Source organism: Theropithecus gelada, chromosome 12 (genome assembly GCF_003255815.1).
Source record: "Theropithecus gelada isolate Dixy chromosome 12, Tgel_1.0, whole genome shotgun sequence".
In the NCBI taxonomy this organism is placed as follows: domain Eukaryota; kingdom Metazoa; phylum Chordata; class Mammalia; order Primates; family Cercopithecidae; genus Theropithecus; species Theropithecus gelada.
In genome coordinates this window covers 114,097,166-114,120,391 of record NC_037680.1, presented here as the reverse complement: position 1 = coordinate 114,120,391, position 23,226 = coordinate 114,097,166, and the positions used below count along the sequence as shown (strand labels likewise).

The window sequence follows — 23,226 nt, the reverse complement described above, 5'->3', positions numbered from 1 at the left end:
GCACGGATCTGGGGCAGGCCGTTTACAATGCCTGTTGCAAGCCCTGAGAGCTGCTTCAACATCTCAGAAATGTTTATGCAGCAGTAGGCCTGGCTCTCCACGCAACCCCAGGGCAGTAAAGGGTGGAAAGTTACAAAGGACTGACTTGGCTAGAAAGGAACCCACATGGGATAAACTGTCTCAGAGAAAAATCCCGTCACTGTTGATATTTGAGCAGAACCCGAGACATCAGGTGGCAGGAGAGCTGCAGAGATTCTTCAGCCACTGGACGGGCACTCAGGCCACGTCCACCCAGGGGCCCTGTCGAGCTCCACAATGATATCATTTTGCTTGTTTTGGAAGGAGAAAGTGTGCATGCCTGCATACGTGGCCTGTGTAAGTGGCATTGCGAATATTCTATCAATGGTAACACAGAAAAGTTGATAAAATGCCTAGAGAAAAATTTAAAAGTTACTATGGGTTAAAATCATATTAATTCTGGTCCTGTAAGTAAATTGCTTATGTTCCATTTTGCCTAATTTCTACTACAAGCAATGATGATTGTGCACCATACCACATCTGCATGGCATTATGGATACTGTCTGGATGGTGAGTCCTGACCCGCCTTCCTTGGGGTTTGTGTCTGAGCTCGACGTCCCACGTCCCCACAGAAATGCACCTTCTGATTTACACGAGCGTACTGCAGGCTTCCTGCTCACACTGGATTCCCACATCCCCACGGGAATGCACCTTCTGATTTACACGCGTGCACCGCAGGCTTCCTGCTCATGCCGGATGGCCCTCGGTGCATAGAGTGATCGGTCACAGAGGCTGGAAGCGGTGGGAGGTTTAGAACCATCTGGCCCAGCCCCCTTACTTTGGAGGTGAGTAAACTGGTGTTGGGAGGAGGAGACTGTTTCCTGAGGGAGGATCTGGCAGGTTGCTCCCAGATGACCTCTGCGCAGGAGGCGAAGCTGTGAGCCCCCAGACCCTCTTGAGTATCTGGGTTCTGGCCTTTCACTGTACCCTTGGGCCTTCACGAGGAGGCTGTCAGGTTGCTTGAGATCAGCATGAGCACCGAGCCCTGCCACACTGACCAAGCAGGAAGTGGGCTCTGGCAGTGGGTCCCCTGCCACCCGCCAGCAGTGTGCCAGTGGGCTGCAAAGTCACCTGGGCTGGGAGGGCCTCCTTTGTGTGAACTTTGACTCAGGCACTGTGGGCGACGGACTCTGGGATGGGCCCCAGGATTCCAAGCCCCTGGTGAACATGTCTCTCCCCTTGAGTGTGCACAGGGCTGTGACTATGATGGTGTCACTCCTGAGATCAGGTTATATTATATGGTGAAGGTGAAGGGATTTTGCAGATGTAATTAGGGTCATTCATCAGTTGACTGTGAGTTGAGCAAAAGGGAGATGGTGCTGTGGGAGCCCACCCCAATCAGGTGAGCCCTTTAAAAGAGGATCTAGAGGCCGGGCGCGGTGGCTCAAGCCTGTAATCCCAGCACTTTGGGAGGCCGAGATGGGCGGATCACGAGGTCAGGAGATCGAGACCATCCTGGTTAACACAGTGAAACCCCATCTCTACTAAAAAAATACAAAAAACTAGCCGGGCGTGGTGGCGGGCGCCTGTAGTCCCAGCTACTCGGGAGGCTGAGGCAGGAGAATGGCGTAAACCCAGGAGGCGGAGCTTGCAGTGAGCTGAGATCCGGCCATTGCACTCCAGCCTGGGCGAAATAGCGAGACTCCGTCTCAAAAAAAAAAAAAAAAAAAAAGAGGATCTAGAAGTCAGAAAGCATCTCTTGCTGGCCTTGAGAAAGCAAGCTGCGCTGTGTGAGGGGCCTTGAAGGGCTGAGAGCAGCTGCCCACTAACCCCAGCAGGAATGGGGACCTCAGCCTACTGAGGGAGCTGAATTCTGCCAACAAACCTGTGGGGTCAGAAGAGGACCCTGAACTCTAGAAAGACCCCAGCCTGGCCAGTGCCTTGACTGCAGCCTGTGGGAACCTGAGCAGAAGACGCAGCGAGGCCATGCCCCGACTCCTGGCCACAGGAGCCGTGAGGCCATAAATGCGTGTTATTCTAAGCCGCCGAGTCAGTGGGTATGTGTTACATGTCCAAAGATAACTACACGGGCATTGACCCTGTCCACCCAGGGGTGTCAGAGGGGCTCTGCTGGTTTTACCCCAGGCCATGGTGAGAGCCACCGTGAACACAGGGCTCTCTTCTCCGTGCTGCAGAAGCTCCGTGCCCTGTCCCCTGCCACAAGTCACGGACTTTCTTCGTGTGTTTTACCTCATGTTAATAAAGAAGATCTTCTCCAGGGGCTTGATCTAGCGGGAAACAGAGGAGAGGGGGGTTTTAAATTTTAGTCCATCCAACCCTGTAGATTTGCTGTCCTACAGTAGCGTAAAGGATCACCAGGTAAAACGCTGCTTCTCCTGGATGCCGCCGCCTTGCCCCTCTCTCACGTGAGCACTGGTGCCTGGGTTGGGAGTGTGGCCGGGGACTTCGTGGCAGTGTGGGGAGGGGATGTGTTGTCCTGGGACATGTGAGAGGTCCTTGCTTCCCCGTGGTCTCTGCTGGAAATGCCTGCCTGGACCGCCAGCCTCTGGGGCACCTTGGCCCTGCCTGCACCAGCCCCTGAGCCTGCCTATCTTGGCATCTCCTTCCACGGTCCCGTCCTGGCCCTCAGGGCCTCTCTGCACCCTCACCAGTCACTTCTGTGATCTTACACATGTGCATTGCTCAAGGGGTGGCTGGGGATGCCGCCTGGCCCAGCTCTGTGCTGTTTGGGGACTGGCCTGAGGGCTTCTAGGGGTTTCCTCCTTCTAGGGAGTTGGGACCCCCCCAACATGATCCATGGGCTGTTACATAATCACAGATGAGCTTAGCAGATTCCAAAACCCCTTTCTCTAGACAAGGCCTGGCTTTCAAACCTGCTGTCTGACTGTAGGCACAAACCTCCCATTTTGGGAGTAAAAAGCTGGTTCTTAAGCATTTTGTCTTTTTAATTTTTTTTTTTTTAAATTTTTACTTTTTGAGACAGAGTTTCACTCTTTTGCCCAGGCCGGTGTGCAGTGGCACAATCTCAGCTCACTGCAACCTCTGCCTCCCAGGTTCAAGCAAGTCTTCTGCCTCAGCTAGGATCATAGGCGCACGCCACCACGCCTGGCTAGTTTTTTGTATTTTTAGTAGAGATGGGGTTTCTCCATGTTGGTCAGGCTGGTCTTGAACTCCTGACCTCAGCAATCCACCCAGCTCAACCTTTCAAAGTGCTGGGATTACAGGCCTGAGCCACCGCACTGGCCTCTTTTTGCATTCTTGCTATAAAATTGGTATTTGTATCTTCCTCCCATTCTATGCTCCCCCAACCTTGCAGGAAGGTGGATTCTTCAAGGGAATTGGGGAGAAGAGAAGCACATTCACGTATCTCCACATTCAGCCTCCATCTCACGAGTTATACCATTCCCAGCACGTCACCACCCCCAGACCTTTGGTTACCAGCCTGGGGGCAGAGGATAAGGACTCATTCAAAAAGAGAGATTCTCAAGTCTCCAGAGTGCCGGGGCCCAGCCGAGCATGCTGGCAGCTTCCAGGGAGGTGGCCACGCCCCAGGGGAAGGGGTTGCATGGAGGAAGCATCCCAGAGGAGGCTTGGACGTGGCAGAGCAACACTGGTCCTGTGTTAGGACTGGCTAGTCCATCCTGCAGGGATGAGGGGCAGAGCCTCAGCAGAAGCCCAGGCCGGTGTCCCCCCTCCAGCATAAGAGCCCCCGACTCCCATAGGGCAGAGGAACCACTGTGATGGTGGAACTTACTTCCCAGCAGCCCCATGGGATGGGACCCAAACTAGAAGTTAGGGTGATTTTGGAGGACATAAAGTGAGCTGGACATATACTGGCTGTGTGGAGTAATGTTCATGGCAACAGATTTCCGTCTCCTCAGCCTCAGGCCCAACCCTGGTACCCCAGCTGTACTCAGGCTCTGGAAATCTTACCTGGAGGAGACTCTTCTGTTACCTCCAAGTCAGAAATTTCCTGACTAGAGTCTCCTGAAGAATTTGGGAAGACCAGGAGGAAGTCCACCTCCCTGTCTCCTGCACCTGGAGTCTCCCATGTCCACGGAGGCCACGTCCACCCTGCCCTCAGGTGGCATCAGCCCAGGGTCTGCCGCTGGACTGGCTCACACTGAGTTGCCTGTGGGTCTAGTGTGGGGCTCAGCCAGGGTTGGCTTCCAGCTGACAGTAGGAGGAATTAATTCATTTGACCGAAATATTCTTTTCTCTTCTGGGCTGTTGGTTCTTCAAGTGCAACAAAGATTCAACACAGCTCCAAGGAAGGAGCCAAGAAAAACATTCCGCGCCGAAGTGAGACCCCGGAAGTGAAACCCCGGAACAAAACTGAACAACGGGCTCCAGTTGGGTGCCAGCAAACGCAGGACTGGAATGTGACTTCCGGCAGCACACAGGTGCTCCCAGGTCACCTGCTTCGTGGTCCAGCCTCCTGCTGAGTCACCTGCTTTGTGATCCAGCTTCCTGCTCTGCCCCAGGTGACCACATGACCACCGTGGACTTTGCCCTGAAATCTTTTGGGAGGAGAAGAGGTCTGACCTTGGGGCTGCGGGCCAGCGGGCACTGCCCTGGTCCAAGGCTGCTGTTCTTGACCTCTGCTCTGAGGCTGTTTTCCACTGGAGCAGAGGCTCCTTCTGTCCTGCCTGTGGAGGGAAGCAAACCTTCCCCTGGGCCAGAGAGAGGAGAAAAGGGAGACAGGTAGCAACGCCGTGGACTGGTGATGATAGGCTCTTCAGCTCCCTGCAAGTGACCGGGCCTGGGGAACAGGTGAGTCATTGTTTGAACCTCTGTGCACTTTGCAGAGTGTCTGCCTCTGTGCGTGTGTGTCTACTTCTCTGTGTGTGTGTCTCTGTGTGTCTGTATGTGTGCTCACGTGTTTGTACCCATGTCTGTATTTGTTTGTGTCTGTGCATGTGCCCGTATGTGTATAATCAAAGGACAAAGCTGGGGCGGAGACTTCCTGGTTCAGATTTCTGATGGCTCACTAGGTTGGATTCCCAGAAAGAGATTCTTATTTGATTTTTTCTTCTGGAAAGTTCCAGTTTTAAGGTCTTGAAAACACAAAACAAACAAAAAAACAAACTTCTGGTAATAAGAAGAACTCTTCAGGGAATCCATTTCAAATGACATCAGAATCCCCAATTTAATACCCAGTGATATCTAGGAAGCTTGTCAGGCTTTCTTGTAAACTCCTTTTTACAATCTACATTTTGTTTTCTTTCTGTATCAAATGGCTGCATTCTGAATGCAATGTACTGGTGTACCTCTCGTAATCTCGATATTCTTCACAGGCCCAGGCAAGGGTGACACAGGAGCGCAGCTGGCAATAGACTCATCAACCAGACCCTTCCCTGGAATGGCCCCTTCTCCACAAAAAAGACTGATTTGGGATTTGCTCTCTTTTTTTCCCTTTAGTGGAAGAGAGGTGCAAGGAATGAAAAAGCCCCAAGTTAAGATTACTAGAGAAGCTCCAATCTTGAATATGGTGTCCCTGAAAACATCTTTGTCTTCGATAACCTAATAACGTCTTTGACTACTAATAACCCCATCTTGATTAAATTCTGGAGGGGGCAGTCAGGCGCCACACTTTCAATTTTCTCTTTGGACAGAAGGCTCCAACCTTTCATTATTGAAAGCTTACAACACTCAATCAGACAAAAAGTTACATAAGAAAATGTTTACTGCAGTCTTATTACAGAGAAAAAATTAAAACTAAGTAAAAATCCAGTATTAGGAAAATGGTTCAGCAAGTTGAGATAGTTGTAGAAATGTTATGCGTCCGCTAAACATGATTTTGAAGCAATGTGAGACTGCCTTTGGTATTACATTTAAGTATTTTTTACATATATGAGATAATACTTTTATGTTAAAACCATGGGTTTTGGTTTGTTTTTAGGAGTCATAGAAAAAAGCTAGAAGTAGGCAAAAATACCTTTTGTGGTTGTATTAAGGGGGTGGGGTTATGGGTAGTTTATTTATATTGACACTTGTATGTTTATAGTAAAATAACTTTTTTTTTTTTTTTTTTTTTTTGAGACGGAGTCTCGCTCTGTTGCCCAGGCTGGAGTGCAATGGTGGGATCTTGGCTCACTGCAACCTCTGCCTCCTGGGTTCAAGCGATTCTCCTGCCTCAGCCTCCCGAGTAGCTGGGATTACAGGCATGCGCCACCACACCCGGCTAATTTTTGTATTTTTAGTAGAGTTGGGGTTTCACTGTGTTGGACAGGCTGGTCTCCAACTCCTGACCACAAGTGATCTACCCGCCTCGGCTTCTCAAAGTGCCATTACAGGCATGAGCTACTGCGCCCAGCCCAAAAATAAAATAACCTTATTAAAGAGACATATCATTGTCAAAGGAATGAGACGCTGGCATCCCAGTCGTCACAGTGCATTCCTCCAGAGTCCACCTATTTCAGTTAATTCAGACAAGTTTTGGGCCACAGATTTTTTTTGACTTAGGAAAGGTTTTATTAACCTGTACAAATAAATAGCAAAGAGAACCTGAAGGGGTATTTTTATTTTTAATTATTTTTTATTTCAATAGATTTTGGGGGAACAGGTGGTATTTGGTTACATGGATATGTTCTTCAGTGATTTCTGAGATTTTGTTGTGCCCAATACCTGAGCAGTATACACTGTAGCCATTGAGTAGTGTTTGTTCCCTCACCCCACCCCCACTACCCTTTCCCCTTCCACCAAAGGGTGGAGAGTCGGGGATGTGCCTTGACCTCTGAGAGCCTGTCCCCAGCTGACTTGAGCGGATCATCTGATGGACTCAGTTCCCACCCCAGGCACTCTCACTTTGCCTCAGGTGCTGTCTTAGTCTGTGCTGCTTTGACAGAATTCCTGAGACAGAAATGTATACAGAACAAAGATTTGTCTCTTATGGTTCTGGAGGCTGGGAAGTCCAAGGCCAAGGGGTCTACATCTGTTGGGGCCTTCTTGCTGTGTCATCCCACAGTGGAAGGTGAAAGGACAAGAGAACACACAGGCTCGTGGACGTGCAAGAGTGCAGCAGTGTTAATCTGTGCCGGGCATGGATTAATGAGAACAGAGTCCTCATGACCCAACCACCTTCTGTTAGGCCCCACCTCCCAGCATGGTTGCACTGGGGACTAAGTTTTCAAATCTGCTTTTTGGAGGATCCATGCAAATCATAGCGAGCCCCCAAGAAATCATCCTCAATCCAGGAGGATATTTCAAAGCACAGGTGCTGTGTTATGTGCTCTTTGTGCTTGGCCTCATTCATTCATTTCTTAGGTATTTATTGAGTACTTACTATGTGCTAGACACCATTCCCAGCTCCAAGGAAAACAGAATTCTAGCAGTGATTCCTAGTCTTGGCTGCATATTGAGATCACCTGGAGAGATTTTCTTTTTCCTCTCCTCTCCTCTCCTCTCCTCTCCTCTCCTTTCCTTTCCTTCTCTTTCTTTCTTTCTTTCTTTCTTTCTTTCTTTCTTTCTTTCTTTCTTTCTTTCTTTCTTTCTTTCTCTTTCTTTCTTTCTCTCTCTCTCTCTCTCTCTTTCTTTCTTTCTTTCTTTTTTTCTTTCTTTCTTTCTTTCTTTCTTTTAGGAAACACAGATGGAAAACTTAATGTTATGTTTTTTATCCATCTCTGAAGCCAGCATCATACTTGATGGTGAAACTTGAGTATTTCCATCTAAGATGGGTTTCCAGGCATGTTTGGGATAACCACTCGAGTCTACCATGTGGCGCCCTTCTTCTCTGATGGGTAGAGAGCCCTAAACCCTCCTGTTAAGGACTCTGTGACTCTCCAGTCGCTTTCTGCCTAGAACGATCTTCTTGGTATCTAGGACCCCATCCTATTTGTTTCAAGACTGATTTCAAACTTGATTACTTCTCCTCTTATCCCTGCAGGGCAGGGCAGACCAGACCAGTCTGTGGCCGTGGCTCCTTACTGGGGGCAGTGAGGGCATGTGGATTGCTTCCAACCACTCCTGCTTTTTCTTCTTTCCTTTTCAAAGTTCCTGCCCTTCCCTCTTTAGGGAGCCTCCCTCTTGCCTACCATGGTGAGGGAGGGAGATGAGACTCTGATCACAGGACCAGTTGCCCCCGATGGGTTTCATATTGATTGTGGAGAGCTTCTCTTCCTAGCTAATAAACAAGCACCAAGTGATAACATTAGAACATTATCAGAATGTCACCATTTTGCAACCCTCTAGTGAAAGAGCGGGTCGAAGTAATGGTCTTCAGTGACTGCCAACATCACAGAGAGACAACTGGACATTATTTGCCTTCTGTGGGAAGTGCATACACACTCTCATGGCAATCTTGCCAAAAAATAGCCTGTATCTAATCAGGTTTATATCCTGAACCACCACGTATCAAAAATACAAAGTTCAGAGGACTCCATTCAATAACACAGGGGTGCAATCAGCAACATCCGTACTGGAAATCTATAAGACAACCTGATTTCTTCAACACGTGAACTGCAAAGAAAAAGATGCCTGTATCTGTACTAGATTTGCAGAGGATTGGATGCCTGGGATCTGCTTTACATTAACCTGCTAGGGGGAGGTTTGGGAGTGTGAGTGACATGAATGGCTGAGCTGATTACTGGGGAAGAGGGAGGTGGGTCCATGGGCCCATCAGACCATTCTCTCTATTGTGGTGTGTACATGAGAGTTTTTATAATGAAAAAATATGCAAGGGTAACCCACATTTATTTTGACCACAATATTGGTTTTCTCTGGGGCATACCACTGTGGATTCTGAGGCTTTAGACACAATAGGAATGTGTCTATGATGTTTTGAGATCATTGAGACACCAACTTTTTTTAGGTAGATTTTTTTCTGAAACACCAACTTTAATCCATGAACAACCACCCAAGAAATGCTCAGATGCTTTTTACCTCTCCATGCATTAGATACTTTGGGGACAAGTAATAGATTTGTAAAAATTTAAAGTAATGGAAGGTGAACAATAAGCCCTAAGACCTCCACATGTAATCATTGCTTTTCAGGGTCTGCAGTGACCTGTGCCTGGAGCTTTCTAAGCAAAACTCCTTTTGTTCCTTACTACAGATGTAAAAATGGACCTAAAAACTGCAGATGGGGAGATGGGACATGGGGTGCAGAGGGGAGCAGGAGTGTGGACCCAGGTGGCCTCTGAGTTGGGAGCTCTGTTTCGGACCATCTGCTCCTGAGCAGGAAGCAGCCCCGGGGTTGAGCTTGCTGAGTTGATGTGGCTCAGATGTTCCACCTGCTTCAGGCGGTTGTGCTTCTTTGCAGGGCATGGCACAGGCACACAGGACCCCCCAGCCCAGGGCTGCCCCCAGCCAGCCCCGTGCATTCAAGCTGGTTCTCCTGGGAAGTGGCTCCGTGGGTAAGTCCAGCTTGGCTCTTCGGTACGTGAAGAATGACTTCAAGAATATCCTGCCTACGGTGGGCTGTAAGTGAGAGCAGAGCACCCCTTTGCTGGTCTTCAGTGCAGAAGTCTGGGCTGCTGACTCACACCTGGGGCAGAGGGGGATGATGCCTGCCTAGGAATCCCCATGCTGTCCTGGGGCCTTGAGCTGCCTGTGTCCAGTGCGTGAGGGGAGGGAGTGAGGTCCATGAACGCAGCCACAGAATCTACAAAGACAGGAAGCACCCTTGGCTCTGGGTCAGATTTCAGCTCAGCTGGAGTCTGCAGGGGGTGGAGATTCTGGAGTAGGACCTCTGGCCCCAAAGGGTTGGGTTGGGTGTGAGGGATTATGCTGGTGGCAGGGAGAGCTGGGATGAAGCCTCCTGGGCTCTGGCCACTCAGTGGCCTAAACCAGCTGTCCTCTCCCACCACCCAGGCCGCCCTCCTGCTAACACTGCTCCCTTGCTTTATTTACCCCACCAGCATCTTCCTTCCTGCCTGGACTTGGTTTACCAGCTTGGCCTGGATTGGGGGTGGGAGGATCCTTGTTGGGGGTGGGTGGGGAGGGAGACCTTCTCGCTGTGTTTCTTAAAAAGGCTAACCTGTCGTGAAGCTCAGGAGTGACTGCATGGGGCATCTGCAGGCTGCTGGCCTCCTTCCCATCCTGCTGTGGGCACAGCCTGCCTAGGCAGTGAAACCCAGTTTTCACCTGAAATGGGGAAAGCCAGCGTGTTCTTTATGCCAATGTCCCCTGGGGGAACACGTGCAGAATCAGAGCCTTGGTTTCAAATTCGGACTCTGACATGGATAAGCTGCCCATCTCCAAATGGACTCATTCGTTTACTCATCTAACAGGCATCTGTTGAGCACAAACCCTTTTCCAGGCCTGCGTTAGGTGGGGAGGATTCTATAACCAGCTAAATAGATGCACCAAACACAGAAACACAATCGCAAAATGTGGCACATGGTGTCAGCTATTAGGGAGCCCTTCCATTTTCTCGGGGGTGGGGAGTAGTTCCTGAAGGATCGCCAGGAGATACAGGGGGATTGGCAGGGGTCTGCCTGGTCCAAATCCCAGAGCTAGTGGTGAGAACGGCCAGAGTGATGGTGAGAGGCTGTCTGCAGAGGGCGACCCTGGGGAGAGAGTCAAGGTTGCCCTGGGGTGGGCAGTGCAATCCTCTTCTCCATTAGCAGGGAGATCTGCACCCCTCACCCCGCAAGTCCTGATATTGGACTTGGCTTCCTTTAAAAATACATCAAAGTGCCAAGGCTGGCCAGAGGGTGGCCTCAGCTGAGAATAGAGAACACTGATGAGGGCCTCACTGGGCCTGGATGTTGAGAGCTTTGTACCTGGGTGACTGGTATTCAAGATGCAGAGAGAGGCAGCAGGTGTCAGGCCAGGTGAGTTGGACTGGGGACGGATCTCGCTCTGAGATGGAGGTCTGCACACTGTGGCTCTCTGGCTGTTCTGCTTGTTTTGTGCTAAGGTTCTGTGGAGACAAAGCTCTACCTGTTCAGGTACTTACCCTCTGTAAATGATATTCTTGCTGTTCCTCCTCTTTTCACTCTAAAACGGCAGCAGTGGTGAGTGGTTGCAGCATTGACCCCATGGCCAGTAAAACCTGAAGTATTTGCTACAGGGCCTTGTACAGAAGGACTCTGTGCTGTCACCCTAGCAGAGCCTGCAGGAGCCAGTGCCCAAAGGCACTCACTGGGTGAGTGCAAGCAGGGCTGGGAGACTCCGAATGCGTGGTTGGAGGGTGGGAGGGTGCTTTGGATTCATTGAGACGTGCTTGGATGTGCTCAGCCCACAGAGAGCTATACCCACAGAGCCCCCACCTTCCTTGGGTGGGGGTGGGGGGCAATGTGTGGGGTCCGTGGAGACTCAGGGTGGTGCTGGGCATTCTGTATTTTACAGGCGAGGGGGATGGAGGCCCCGACATTGAAGGGCGAGGCCCTAGTTCCTTTCGTTCCATCAAGCCAGGGTCCGAGCGTCCCCCTCATGCCTGCCCTGGCTGTCCCAATTGCCCGCCCTCTCTTCAGGGGGCCTACCAGGCTCAGAGGGGTGAACAAAGCTGGGCTTGCTGGGGAGTCCCAGGCCAGGTTGGGGGTCTTTGCTTGCGGGGAAGGCCTGTATGTCTCACTCTACTACTGGTCCTCTGCCTGGGCCCTCAGGGGCCACCCCACTGCCAGCAGCTTTCAGATGAAAGCCAGGGCCTCGCTTCCTCCAAACCCCTCTCCCCCGGGCCCAGGTTTGTCTCCTCTCTCCGAGGGGCAGGACCGTTCTACAGGCTGGACTCTGCCTTTCACCCAGGCCTGCTGTGTGGAGTCTTTGCTCCCACTCTGGGTCTCCGTGATGGGGCAGGGTTGGGAGGCTGTGGGCTGTGGCCCGTGGCACAACAGGGAGAGGAGGAGAATGGCCAGAATAGGTTAGCCTGTGGCTCACAAGCCGCCTTCATCCCATCAGCCTCCAACCCTGGGGTCCGTACTTTTGTATTGAGCACCTGGGTGTGGGGGCAGCTGTGCTGGGTTGCAGGAGCAGAACTGTGGAAACTCCTTCCTTGGCTGTTGCCTGAGTCCCCTGTGGGAACACTGGTCTTCTCTGCTTCCATCTGAGTGTCTGCATTACACCTTGGGATAATATTACAGCTTTGGGAGGTAGATATTACTATAGCTATGGATAGATGTCATGCAATTTATTATCATTATGTTAATTTTTTTGAGACAGAGTCTTGCTCTGTCACCCAGGCTAGAGTGCAGTGGCTCACTGGAACCTCTGCCTCCTGGGCTCAAGCCACCCTCCCACCTTAGCCTCCAGAGTAGCTGTGACCACAGGTGCACACCACCATAGCTAATTTTTATATTTTTTGTAGAGATAGGGTTTTGCCATGGTGTGCACCACCACACCTGGCCTATGTTAGTTATTTTATTATTATTATTTTTTGAGACGGAGTCTCGCTCTGTTGCCCAGACTGGAGTGAGGTGGTGTGACCTTGGCTCACTGCAACCTCCGCCTCCTGGGTTCAACCAATTCTCCTGCCTCAGCCTCCTGAGTGGCTGGGATTACAGGTGTGCACCACCATGCTGATTTTTGTATTTTTAGTAGAGATGGGGTTTCAACATGCTGGCCAGGATGGTTTCGAACTCCTGACCTCAAGCAATCCACCAGCCTTGGCCTCCCAAAGTGTATGTTAATTATTAATCATCATTATAATCATTACATGATCATATATTATTATAAATGTGGGTATTGCCGCTTCTAGGATGAGGAGATGGGATGTGCTCATTCCTTTAACTTATGTGCTTTGGGGGAAGAGTGATCCGTGTTGCACGAAAACCCTTTGAGAGCAGACACTCCTGCTGCTTTTGTCACGTGTGACTTCAGCTTTTATCAAGAACACTGGCTCCTGCCCGGGGGAGAGGGTGGGCCAGGAGCAGAGCCTCAGAGGAGAACGGGAGTGCTGTCCTCACGGGCAGCCTGGAAATGCAGGAGGCAACGCGCCCAGTGCTAGGTTGCAGGAACCCCGAGGGAGGGATGGGATGGACGGCCACAGGAATGCCGCTCCTTCCCTCCATCTGGATTTTTTCCCTGTGAAATGGGAGTGTAAACACCTTCCTGGAGTGGGCTCTCCATGAAAGGTTGCTGTTACTTTGGGTGGCTTAAGGTCACCAAGGCCAGCCCTGTCTGAGGGGTCAGCCTTCAGGAGGATTGACTTGCATCTCTGGGGCCCTCCCGAGGGGGTCTGGTTCAGTGGACAGGTGTGTGGGGTGGGGCCCACAGCAGGATGTGACACAGGTGGTGGGCTCAGCTCCTGGCAAGACACTGTCCATCCAGAGGAAGCAGGAAGCAGAGCCAGAAAGTGACACGGACTCGAGCCCTGAAGCTGGAAACCCAACGTGCTGGCCGGTGCCACAAGAGCAGGCAGGGCAGAGGCAGAGCAGACAGGAGTCCAAGTGAGCCCAGCCTCCCGCCCACCCCCGCCAGGGCCTGTTGAGGAGGTGGCAGCTGCAGGAGCCACTGCTGTGTCAGGGATGGGGGCTGGCGCTACCCATGGACTGCCCCCAGCGTCCTAACGGGCCACAGCAGGGGAGATTCCGACTTTTGCATGACATCTTTTGGAAGGATGGTGACATCTAGTGCTTGTGTGAACATTTGCCAGCTGAAGCCATGATTCACCCCAGACTTGCTGGGCTTTTTGCAGGAAGGGGAGGGTGACAAACAGGTACCAAGTACATTCAACCTGGCACCAGTTCACTTCCCTTCTAAACCGAGAACGTGGCTGATGTCCTAGAGCCCCCAGAAAATAAGTTTCCATTTCATGTTCCTTTCAATTTGTCATCAGCTCACTACTTTTACAAAAAAAGCCAAGTGCTACAGAGAAGGCTTCAATGAGCAGAATCAGCTGTTTATTTAAATTAAAAGGTAAAAAAGCAAAACCACTTATATGATGCTAACATTTAGTAAAGAGGCTGGGCGCAGCGGCTCACGCCTGTAATCTCAGCACTTTGGGAGGCCGAGGCGGGCAGATTGCCCGAGCTCAGGAGTTTGAGACCAGCCTGGGCAACATAGTAAAACCGTGCCTCTACTAAAGAAAAATTAAAATTAGGTTGGGCACTGTGGCTCATGCCTGTAATCCCAGCACTTTGGGAGGCCAAGGCGGGGGGATCACGAGGTCAGGAGATCGAGACCATCCTGGCTAACACGGTGAAACCCTGTCTCTACTAAAAAACAAAAAAAAATAGCCAGGCGTGGTGGTGGGCACCTGTCATCCCAGCTACTTGGGAGGCTGAGGCAGGAGAATGGTGTGAACCCGGGAGGTGGAGCTTACAGTGAGCCAAGGTCGCGCCACTGCACTCCAGGCTGGGCAACAGAGTGAGACTCCATCTAGGAGAAAAAAAAAAAAATTAAAATTAAGAAAATAAAATTTAGTAGAGGAATTATTTTTATTTTTATTTTTTAAAAGATGGGGTCTCATTCTGTTGCCCAGGCTGAAGTGCAGTGGTACGATCACAATTCACTGTAGTCTGAACCTCCTGGGCTCAAGCAATCCTCTGCCTCCGCCTCTTCAGTAGCTGGGACCACAGGTGTGCTCCACCGTACCCAGCTAATTTTTGTATTTTTTATAGAGACAAGGTTTCACTACATTGCCCAGACTGGTCTTGAACTCTTGGGCTAGAGTGATCCTTCCTCCTTGGACTCCCCAGATGCTGGGATTACAGGCATAAGCCACTGTACCCAGCCAAAAATTTATTTTTTAATTACATTTTGGCTTTAGCTGTGGAGATACAGAACATGTGGTTAGTGGGTTTCTGAAAAAGGATATGATAATAAATGCATGTTGTCTTCCAGGTCAGAGCCAAGGAGTGCACAAGACTAGGTTGCCTCAGATACCTGTCCAGGGGCCCACCTGAGGGCCTTACATCTCTCTGCAGGGAAGAGAAGGGTCTATGTTCTGTAAATAGCCAAACATTGACTATTATCATGCATTATCATTGCTTGGACTAAGACCCATGCCCTCCTTGGAATTTTGCTGGGATTTTACATTAGTGTAAATTCAACCACCAGCCATCATTTTCTTTTCTTTTCCTTCCCCTCCCCTCTCCTCTCCTCTCCTCTTCTTTTTTTGAGGCAGAGTCTCACACTGTCTCCTGCTGCCCAGGCTGGAGTGCAGTGGCACGATCTCAGCTCGCTGCAACCTCTACCTCCTGGGTTCAAGTGATTCTCCTGCTTCAGCCTCCTGAGTAGCTGGGACTACAGGGGCGTGCCAGCACACCTTTCTAATTTTTGTATTTTCAGTAGAGACAGAGTTTTACCATGTTGGTCAGGCTGGTCTCGAACTCGACCTCAAGTGATCCACCCCCCTGGGCCTCCCAAAGTGCTAGGATTACAGGCATGAGCCACTGTGCCCGGCCTCCAGCCATCATTTTCAACATGGAAAAGGAAAATATGAGAGGCTAAGGTTGGTCAATGGAGGAAGCAAACCTGAGTTTTATGCTCACATGTCACCTGCACCAGCTTTTAAGATAAAACCAAATTCAAACTGAGAAATGTGATTTGAAGTGATGGGAAACAGAAAGATGAGGATGAAAGGCCCACGTTTTAAGACAAGTCCACGAAGAGCAAAGAGGACAGGAAGAGGAAGCAAAACTCATGTTCTCTTTCTCTCCTTGCTCAGACGATTTAACTGCCACACTGGGTGGAGGGCACCATTAGCTCCTGCTATGGACGAGGAAGCTGAGACTTAGAAAGTTTAAACAAGCTGCCATCAGGTCAGCTGAGGGGTCTACACTCATGGCCTGGGCACAGTCTTCATTCTGGCACCATCGTCAATCTAGTGGAACACCTGATGTGTTCAGAGGTGTATAGCCGGTTCAGTCCCAACAGTTGCCCCGTCTGAGCTGGAAATCACTGGTCCTACTGTCTGGATGGAGACTGCAGCTTTGTTTGACCTGGAGAGTTTGTCTAACTTCAAGTTCCTGGACCTGCAGGAAACTGCAGGACACGCGGGCAGAAGAGCCCAGGTGGTGGCTTCCGTTTAGGAAGAGGCTGTGTCATGAGAGAGAAGCATGGTCTTGCTGCATCATGCTGGAAAGCTCTGTCCAACCTCCTGTTCTATGTTTAGTGGGTGCAACTGTGTTTTTCCCACCTGTAAAGATGCAATTAAGTCCTATCCCCTGGAACCCATGAGTGCGACCTTATTTGGAGAGAGGGTCTTTGCAGATGGCCCCTAAGTCCAGTGACTGATGTCTTTATAAGAAGGGGAGAGGACGCGGCTACAAAGATGCAGCCACATGAAGACAGAGCCAGAGATGGGGGTGATGCAGCCACCAGGAACACCAGGGTTGCCGGCAGCCCCTGAAGCTGGAGGAGGCCTGGGACGGATTCTCCTTCAGTCTCTGGAAGGCACCAACCCAGCCAGCACGTTGGTTTTGAACCTCTGGCCTCCAGAACTGCAGGAAGAAATCTGCTAATTTGAGCCACTCGGCTCGTGGGACTTTGTTGTGGCAGCGGCAGGACTCGCGTGCACTGTCCTTGGAGTGAAACTTTTCATTTTAAACCTGTGGCTCCATTTGCCGCAATCTCCCCAACAGACTCCAAACCCAACCCAGGGTCTAGGCAGGGTAGCCGCTTTGACAGGAGCCTGCCAGTGCTGGTGGCTCCTCCATGCCCCAGACACCTTGCCTTCCCCCACCCCTTCCTCTCCGATTCTGTGTATAACACGTCCCTGACAAGCCATACACGATGGGCAAAACATTTTGGAGATCTGTAAAATAATCATTTAAAAAATCATATCTCTTTGGAAAGCAAAGGGTAGAAAATCTTTAAATGAACAGTGCGTTGCCCAATATGTTAAAGTGCTTGGGGGTAGTGTGTTGTGTGTGTGTGTGTGTGTGTGTGTGTGTGTGTGTGTGTGTGTGAAGACAAAGCCCCTGCGTTTCTGGGGGAGACAGGCAGAGAATGCAGGAAGCCTTGCCTCTGGGTGTGTATGGGGTGCAGGGAGGCTTCCATGGAGGCAGGGGGCCCAGCAGCCCTTCCAGGGTTGCCTCTCCAAGATCTCAAAGGACGCCTAAGAGTTTTCTAGGTAAGAAGAGGAAGGACGCCATGCAGAGGGGACAGTAGAGAAGGGGGTTGATGGGGAGCAGCATCAGGAAAGTGGGGAGGTTAGGAGGCGATGAAGGCCTTGGAGAAGCTTGTGCAATTGTGACTGCCTCTGTGCGAGATGGGTCTGGCAGACAAGGGGCCAGTGGGCTGGGGGTGCTCAGGGTTCTAGGAGTCCCCAGAGCCCAGCTGCATCTGTGGAAGCCAGCAGGGATGTGTTGGACTCCCGGTAAGTGGAGATCCCTTCCATGGCATATGTAACCCAGAGCTTTTGTGTTAGGTCCTGGAGAGATTTATCTTCCCAACCAAAGCCTCTCCGAAGTCCCCATAGCAACCACTCCTGACACTTTGCTTGATGTGGAAGCCTCCATCTCCCAGAAGAACTGTTTGCTCAACTGCCCGGCCATGCGGGCATAGGAGGCACGTGACCAGCTGTCCCTCTGAACCCACTGCTGTGCCTGTGGCTCGCCGTGGTCCCACCTGAGCCACACGTGGCAACCTCGTCCTCTGAGTAAGCCCTGTGGGTCTCCCTGTTTCAGGTGCGTTCTTCACAAAGGTGGTGGATGTAGGCACCGCCTCTCTGAAGCTTGAGATCTGGGACACAGCTGGCCAGGAGAAGTACCACAGTGTCTGCCACCTCTACTTCAGGGGCGCCAATGCTGCGCTTCTAGTGTATGACATCACCAGGAAGGTAGGCCCCACATTGAGGCATGTCCCATCCTCCTTCCCAAGCACCTGCCTTCTAGTTTCTCCAATGCAATGATGCCATGGGAGGTGTTGGGTCATGGGGGTGGGTCATAAATGGCTTGGTGCCATCCTAGCAGTAACACCTCCTCCAGGATGGCCTCCTGACAACTCCCCATCCTCCTGCACAGTCGGTTTTCTGCTCCTCTGTGGTCCACAAAGAACACGCCGCTGCCATCTGCCCCTCAGTAGTTCCTGGTGCTGCATTAGGGTCAGGGTTTGGGGTGGTGGCCAGTTCCCCAGACTCTTGCACAGAGTGGTCCTTTGAGGACATCTAGGGGTGGAGGATTCAGGAGCTCAAGTCCTGACCTGACATACCCCGTGGTCAGCAGTCTCCTGGGCCTGCTCGGGGTGAAGGATCTGATGTGTGTCCCAGCAGTTTTCTGCCTGGCCGCACAGGTCACCCAAGACAGGAACGTGCCCTCCTCAGAGGAACAGAGCAGCCTGCAGGTGTGTCCATGGCCAGTTGGATTCTGTGACATTTGACACAACATGAACAGCAACACTGGCTTTCCCCCCCAGAATAGCTAATGACCACCTGTAAGTTTTGTTTGACATTACTTTTTTTTTTTTTCTTTTCTAGGATTCCTTCCTCAAGGCTCAGCAGTGGCTGAAGGACCTGGAGAAGGAGCTGCACCCGGAAGAAGTCCTGGTGATGCTGGTGGGCAACAAGACAGACCTCAGCGAGGAGCGGGAGGTGACCTTCCAGGTACCGCCTAGGAGACCCTGCCCTCCTCTTCCACAGGAGGAGACAGCCCTGCCCGCCTGTGTCAAGACCTTGGCACTCACACTTTCACACACGCACACCCACACTTGCACACACTTACACATGTGCACACACACCTCTACAAGCCCACATGCATCTGCACACACATGCACACCCCCCTACATTCACTCTCACTTGCACCCACACACGTACAAGCGTGCGCACACGCACGCACACGCACATACATGCACGCACGCGCACACACACAACTTTCCACCTGAGTTTCTCTGTTAGTCAAAGATTTCCTGAAAAACTCAGGGCCAGCACCATGGCAGTTCCAGCCCAGTGGTGGAAGAGCAGGCACGGCGTGGCCGGCAGAGGGAAGGGCAGGGCGGCACTGCAAGGTGGGCTCGGCTTGAATGAGAAAAGTGATCTATTTCCTCAGTAGGGCTCCCTTCCCCACTCGGTTCCCAGAAGGGGCCTCTGTACAAATATGGCCTCCCTCACCCGGGTTTTGTCAGGCCTCCTTACAGGCAGAGGCAGCGGTCACCCAGGTGTCGCTGTTGTCTCTCTTCCATGGCATCCCACCTCCCCCACCACATTTAGGATGAAGACCATATAAACAGCTACAGACAAGTGGCAGATGGGGAGACCCCACACATACTAGAGGCTGGCCCAGGGGAAGACCCAACTCAGGGATTAGACCGACAGGCGCGCCTCCCAAGGAGAAAAGGCCCCAGCTTCAATGGAGGCTGTGGAGAGATGGAGAAGTGGGGTGAAGATTTTGGAGAATCTCGGGGGAGAGCAAGGGGAGCAAAGGGAGACAGCATTGGTCTGGGCCTTCGTTGCAAAGTGGGGTGGGGGAGGAGAGGGTCCTGGCAACAGAGCTGTGTCCCCTGAGAGTGACTAGATGTGCTGCGTGCTCAGGCAGGCACAGAAACACAGGTGTGAGGTTACTCAAGGCCTGGAGGGGCAGTGGGCGGCCACGGTGGGTTTGGAGCGTCTGTCCGGGGAGCTGGCTGAGGCGCACAGTGGGGACCAACACAGGGCCGGCCGAGGGATCTCTGGGCCGGGACAGGAGTAGTGCATTCATGATGGTGTGAGAGCTGTGGGTGTGACTGGCCACACCTGCTGCCAGCTCCGTGTCTGGCTGGACAGTCAGGAACCTGAGCCGTGCCCTCGGGGATCCATCACAGGCTCCTCTTTCTGGGAGAGTCCTGGAGGCTAGGGGAGGGGCCTGCACAGGGAGGCCCCCATTCCTCGGCCACCCCGGACTCCTGGGCGAGGCTGTGGCCTTCCCATGATTGCTTCTCTCCTGGTCACCTGTTGCAAGCCTGCTATTTTCCAGTTTGCCTTTGCTCTGGGACATCCGTTTCTCCCCAAAGGAGAGCTGTGCTGGAAAATGAGGGCTTCCCAGAAGGGCCCAGGTGGGCGCTGTCCAGGGGCCTCCCTCTGCCTCTTCTGTTTCCTGGGTGTTCAGTTGGTTCTTTGCCCAGCATCAAAGCCCACAGGTGCCAACAGGCATGATGGGAGGGGGGTCTGGGGGTGGGAACTTGGCTTTCCAGGCGCTGCAGGAGGAGGAAGGCCGTCCCCAGCCAGCTAGAAGAGCCTCTACCAGGGAGCACACCCGCCCCTCCCCGGCCCTGGCTGTCCAGGAGTCCGAGAAACACAACTTGGACGTGAAATGTGGAGGAGTGTGGGCTCCACAGCTGCAGCTTTCTCAGGTCTTACCGTTGGAAGTGAACCAGGTGTCCTTAGGAAACTCTTATAAACAACGCTGGGTTTTGTGACTGTTTCTTTCAGGAAGGGAAGGAGTTTGCCGAGAGCCAGAAGTTGCTGTTCATGGAAACTTCGGCCAAACTGAACTACCAGGTGTCAGAGGTGTTTAGTGCCGTGGGTGAGTGACGTCCCCATGGGCCAGACAAGGTGGGAGGTGCTTGTCCTTGACCGACTTCCCTGGGTCCCTGTTGCTGGTGACGTGGGATCCCATAGGATGTCTCTAGGGACTGGACAGTGACCAGGAGGGGCAGGAGGCCCTTGGTCTATGGTTCCGGATAAACAGAGACGGGCGGGTCCCGCCCGGGGTGGCTGGTCTGCAGGGCTGTGCTTGGCTGGGCGACTTCCCTTCCCCTCTTCTTGCCGTTCACAGCCCAAGAGCTACTGCAGAGAGACGACAGGGAGGGCCAGGCTCCGCAGGGGGATGCTCTGAACAAGGGGCCCGCGAGGCAGGCCAAATGTTGTGCCCACTAGGTGCAGCCACTCCTGGGGGCTGTGGAGAAGACGCCCCCTGCCTGGGCCATGGCCAGCTCTGCGAGGATTCTGATTCGCTCTCGATGCTGGGTTGCTCCCGAGCCCTAGAGATTCCTGGAAGTTGGCCCCGTTTATAAAAACCACTTCCTACAGCCAGTGGGAACCGCCAGGGGAAGATCTGATGTCACATGGCTCCCAGGAAAGTGCTGTGCCCCATCCCCACCGACACCCTCTGGTCCCCCGATGCCTGTGCCTGCCCTACCTGGACGGTGGCCCTCTCAGCCAGGCAGCCTCTGGGAAGAGAGGAAGGAAGGATTGGAAAAGTCCCTGGAGCACAGCGATGGTGGGAAGAAGCCTAACGCCTGATCTGTGGGGGGCACTGGCCTGGAGCTTGGGCCCACCCGCTTCGGGGAGTTGGGGAGCAGCCCAGATGGAGGTGGTGGTGCCGGGAAGAAACGGAGCAATGACTGACTGTGGAGTGGGCGCGGGATTTCCGCATATTGGTGAAGTTGCCTGTGGGAAGGGCAGCTGGGGGCAGTGGCGCCAGTTCCCTCCCATGGTCTCCCGGCTGGCAGTGTGGTGAAGCTGAGTTTCTGTCCAATGCGTAGGAAGGTTCTGAGACATTTCGCCTGAGATGTAACGTGTACTGTGTATGCATTGTTTTCTCCAAAAATTAAATGGCTTTTGACAATCTGGCTTTTGGAAGTTTTTGAGGACAAGGCGGGGCACTGCGCCTGATGGATGGTTGTAGGTATTTCTGTATAGATTCTGGGAGGGTTCCTGCTAAGTAAATAAGGAAGCAGGCCCATGTGGCAGGCTGTGACGAACGTGGGCCTGGCCCAGCTCTCTGGATGGGATGCATTCCCAGATGGCGACACTTCATCCTGCCTGCCTCCCTTTACAGAGAAACCCATGCCTTAGTCTGTTTTTGTGTTGCTATAAAGGGATACCTGAGGCTGGGTAATTTATGAAGAAAGAGGTTTGTTGGGCTCATGGCTCTCCAGGCTGCACAGGATGCATGGGGCCAGTATCTGTTTCTGGTGAGGCCCCAGGCTGCTGCCACTCACGGCAGAAGGCAGTGAGAGCTGGTGTGCAGAGGTCACACGGGGAGAGGGGTAGGGGGGAGGTCCCACTCTTTTTAACAACCAGCTCTGGGGGATTTCTTACAGGAGCTTTGGAGTAAGAGCTCCCTCATTACTGCTAGGATGGCACCAGGCCATTTATGACCCACCCCCATGACCCAGCACCTCCCATTAGGCCCCACCTCTCACACTGGGGGTCAGATTTCTTCTTTTTTTATTCTTTTCTTTTTGGAGATGGAGTCTCGCTCTGTCATCCAGCCTGGAGTGCACTGGCATGATCTTAGTTCACTGCAATTTCTGCCTCCCAGGTTCCAGTGATTCTCCTGCCTCAGCCTCCTGAGTAGCTGGGACTACAGGTGTGTGCCACCACACCCACCTAATTTTTGTATTTTTTAGTAGAGATGGGGGTTCATCATGTTGGTCAGGCTGGTCTCCAACTCCTGGCCTCAGGTGACCCACCCGCCTCCGCCTCCCACAATGCTGGGATGACAGGCATGAGCCACCGCGTCCAGCCCTGGGGGTCAGATTTCAACATGAGGTTTGGAAGGGACAAATATCCAAACAGCAGCAACCCAGACCCTGTTTTGGGAGGTAAACCCCACATGATGTTTCCCTGTTGGGTCTCTTTCTGGACACCTGATGTGGCAAGGTTATTTCAAAGGTGGCCACTTTTTGGAAGGTTATATTGGTTTTCATCCTTGTCCCTGGGACTGTGATAAGCAGGGGTAAGTTTTAAACAATAAGACATTTTTATCCACCTGGAAAAAGTGGCATCACTGTATTGGCTGCTATAAGGATCAAGTAAGGAGAAAGCAAAGTACCTCTCGTTTGACGCTGAGCTTCTCATCACGCGAAAGGGGAAAGGGCTCTGTGCCTGGAACTTCCCCGGCTCCTCCGGGCTTCTCTCTGCTCTCATTCACTTTGCACAGAGATGCCAGGCCTTGACCTTCAGTGGTGCCCAGACCATGGGGAGCCCTGACAGGGGATGGAGGAGGGGACACGGAGGCCAGCCACTGCCTAGGGCGCACCTGGTGAGGCTGGCTGTGTCCTGGCCAGAAGCCCCTGCCCCTGCCAAAGAGGCCTCTTCCTCCTGCAGGCTCTGGTGGCTGCTCCCTCCCCTCATCCATTGGGCCTAGCGTGGGCACAGCCCCTCCTTGCCAGCCTGGGTTTCTCAGCGTTCCAACCACAGCTTCATAACAGTACCTCCCTCACGATCCCTGGCTTCGTTTTCCTAACTGGAGGAGCTACCTGGGTCCACTGGGCCCCTGGCAGATCCAGCTTTCAATCCTGGAGACAAGGAGACATCCTGGATCTCCCTTGGAGTCTGGCTTTCCCGGTGCTAGTGAGACCTGAAATGAACTTCTCACGTGATCTTTACTAGACAATTGCAGACCAGATTTCACACGCCTCTGTCATGATCTCCAAGAAGAG

General features: G+C 52.3%; 1 protein-coding gene across 2 annotated transcripts; it reads left to right on the top strand.

The window, feature by feature from the left end:
* The first annotated feature begins 4,494 nt into the window (after nt 1-4,494).
* On the top strand, nt 4,495-21,408 carry RAB17 (RAB17, member RAS oncogene family). 2 transcript variants are annotated; one of them, XM_025404594.1, is made up of 6 exons: nt 4,495-4,812; nt 9,299-9,392; nt 17,553-17,704; nt 18,341-18,466; nt 20,267-20,360; nt 20,613-21,408. In XM_025404594.1, the coding sequence occupies exons 2-6, from the start codon at nt 9,302-9,304 to the stop codon at nt 20,711-20,713; spliced, it is 564 nt and encodes a 187-aa protein (XP_025260379.1). In that variant the 5' UTR covers nt 4,495-4,812; nt 9,299-9,301; the 3' UTR covers nt 20,714-21,408. The 2 variants fall into 2 exon arrangements, with proteins under 2 accessions (XP_025260379.1, XP_025260378.1); XM_025404593.1 differs by having other exon boundaries at nt 9,299-9,458.
* The last annotated feature ends 1,818 nt before the right edge of the window (nt 21,409-23,226 follow it).

Coding starts and splice junctions, on each gene's coding strand:
- RAB17 (XM_025404593.1), top strand. CDS start 9,302: ATGGCACAGGCACACAGGACCCCCCAGCCCAGGGCTGCCCCCAGCCAG. Junction 17,705..18,340: donor TGTATGACATCACCAGGAAG/GTAGGCCCCACA, acceptor TTTCTTTTCTAG/GATTCCTTCCTCAAGGCTCA. Junction 18,467..20,266: donor AGCGGGAGGTGACCTTCCAG/GTACCGCCTAGG, acceptor TGTTTCTTTCAG/GAAGGGAAGGAGTTTGCCGA.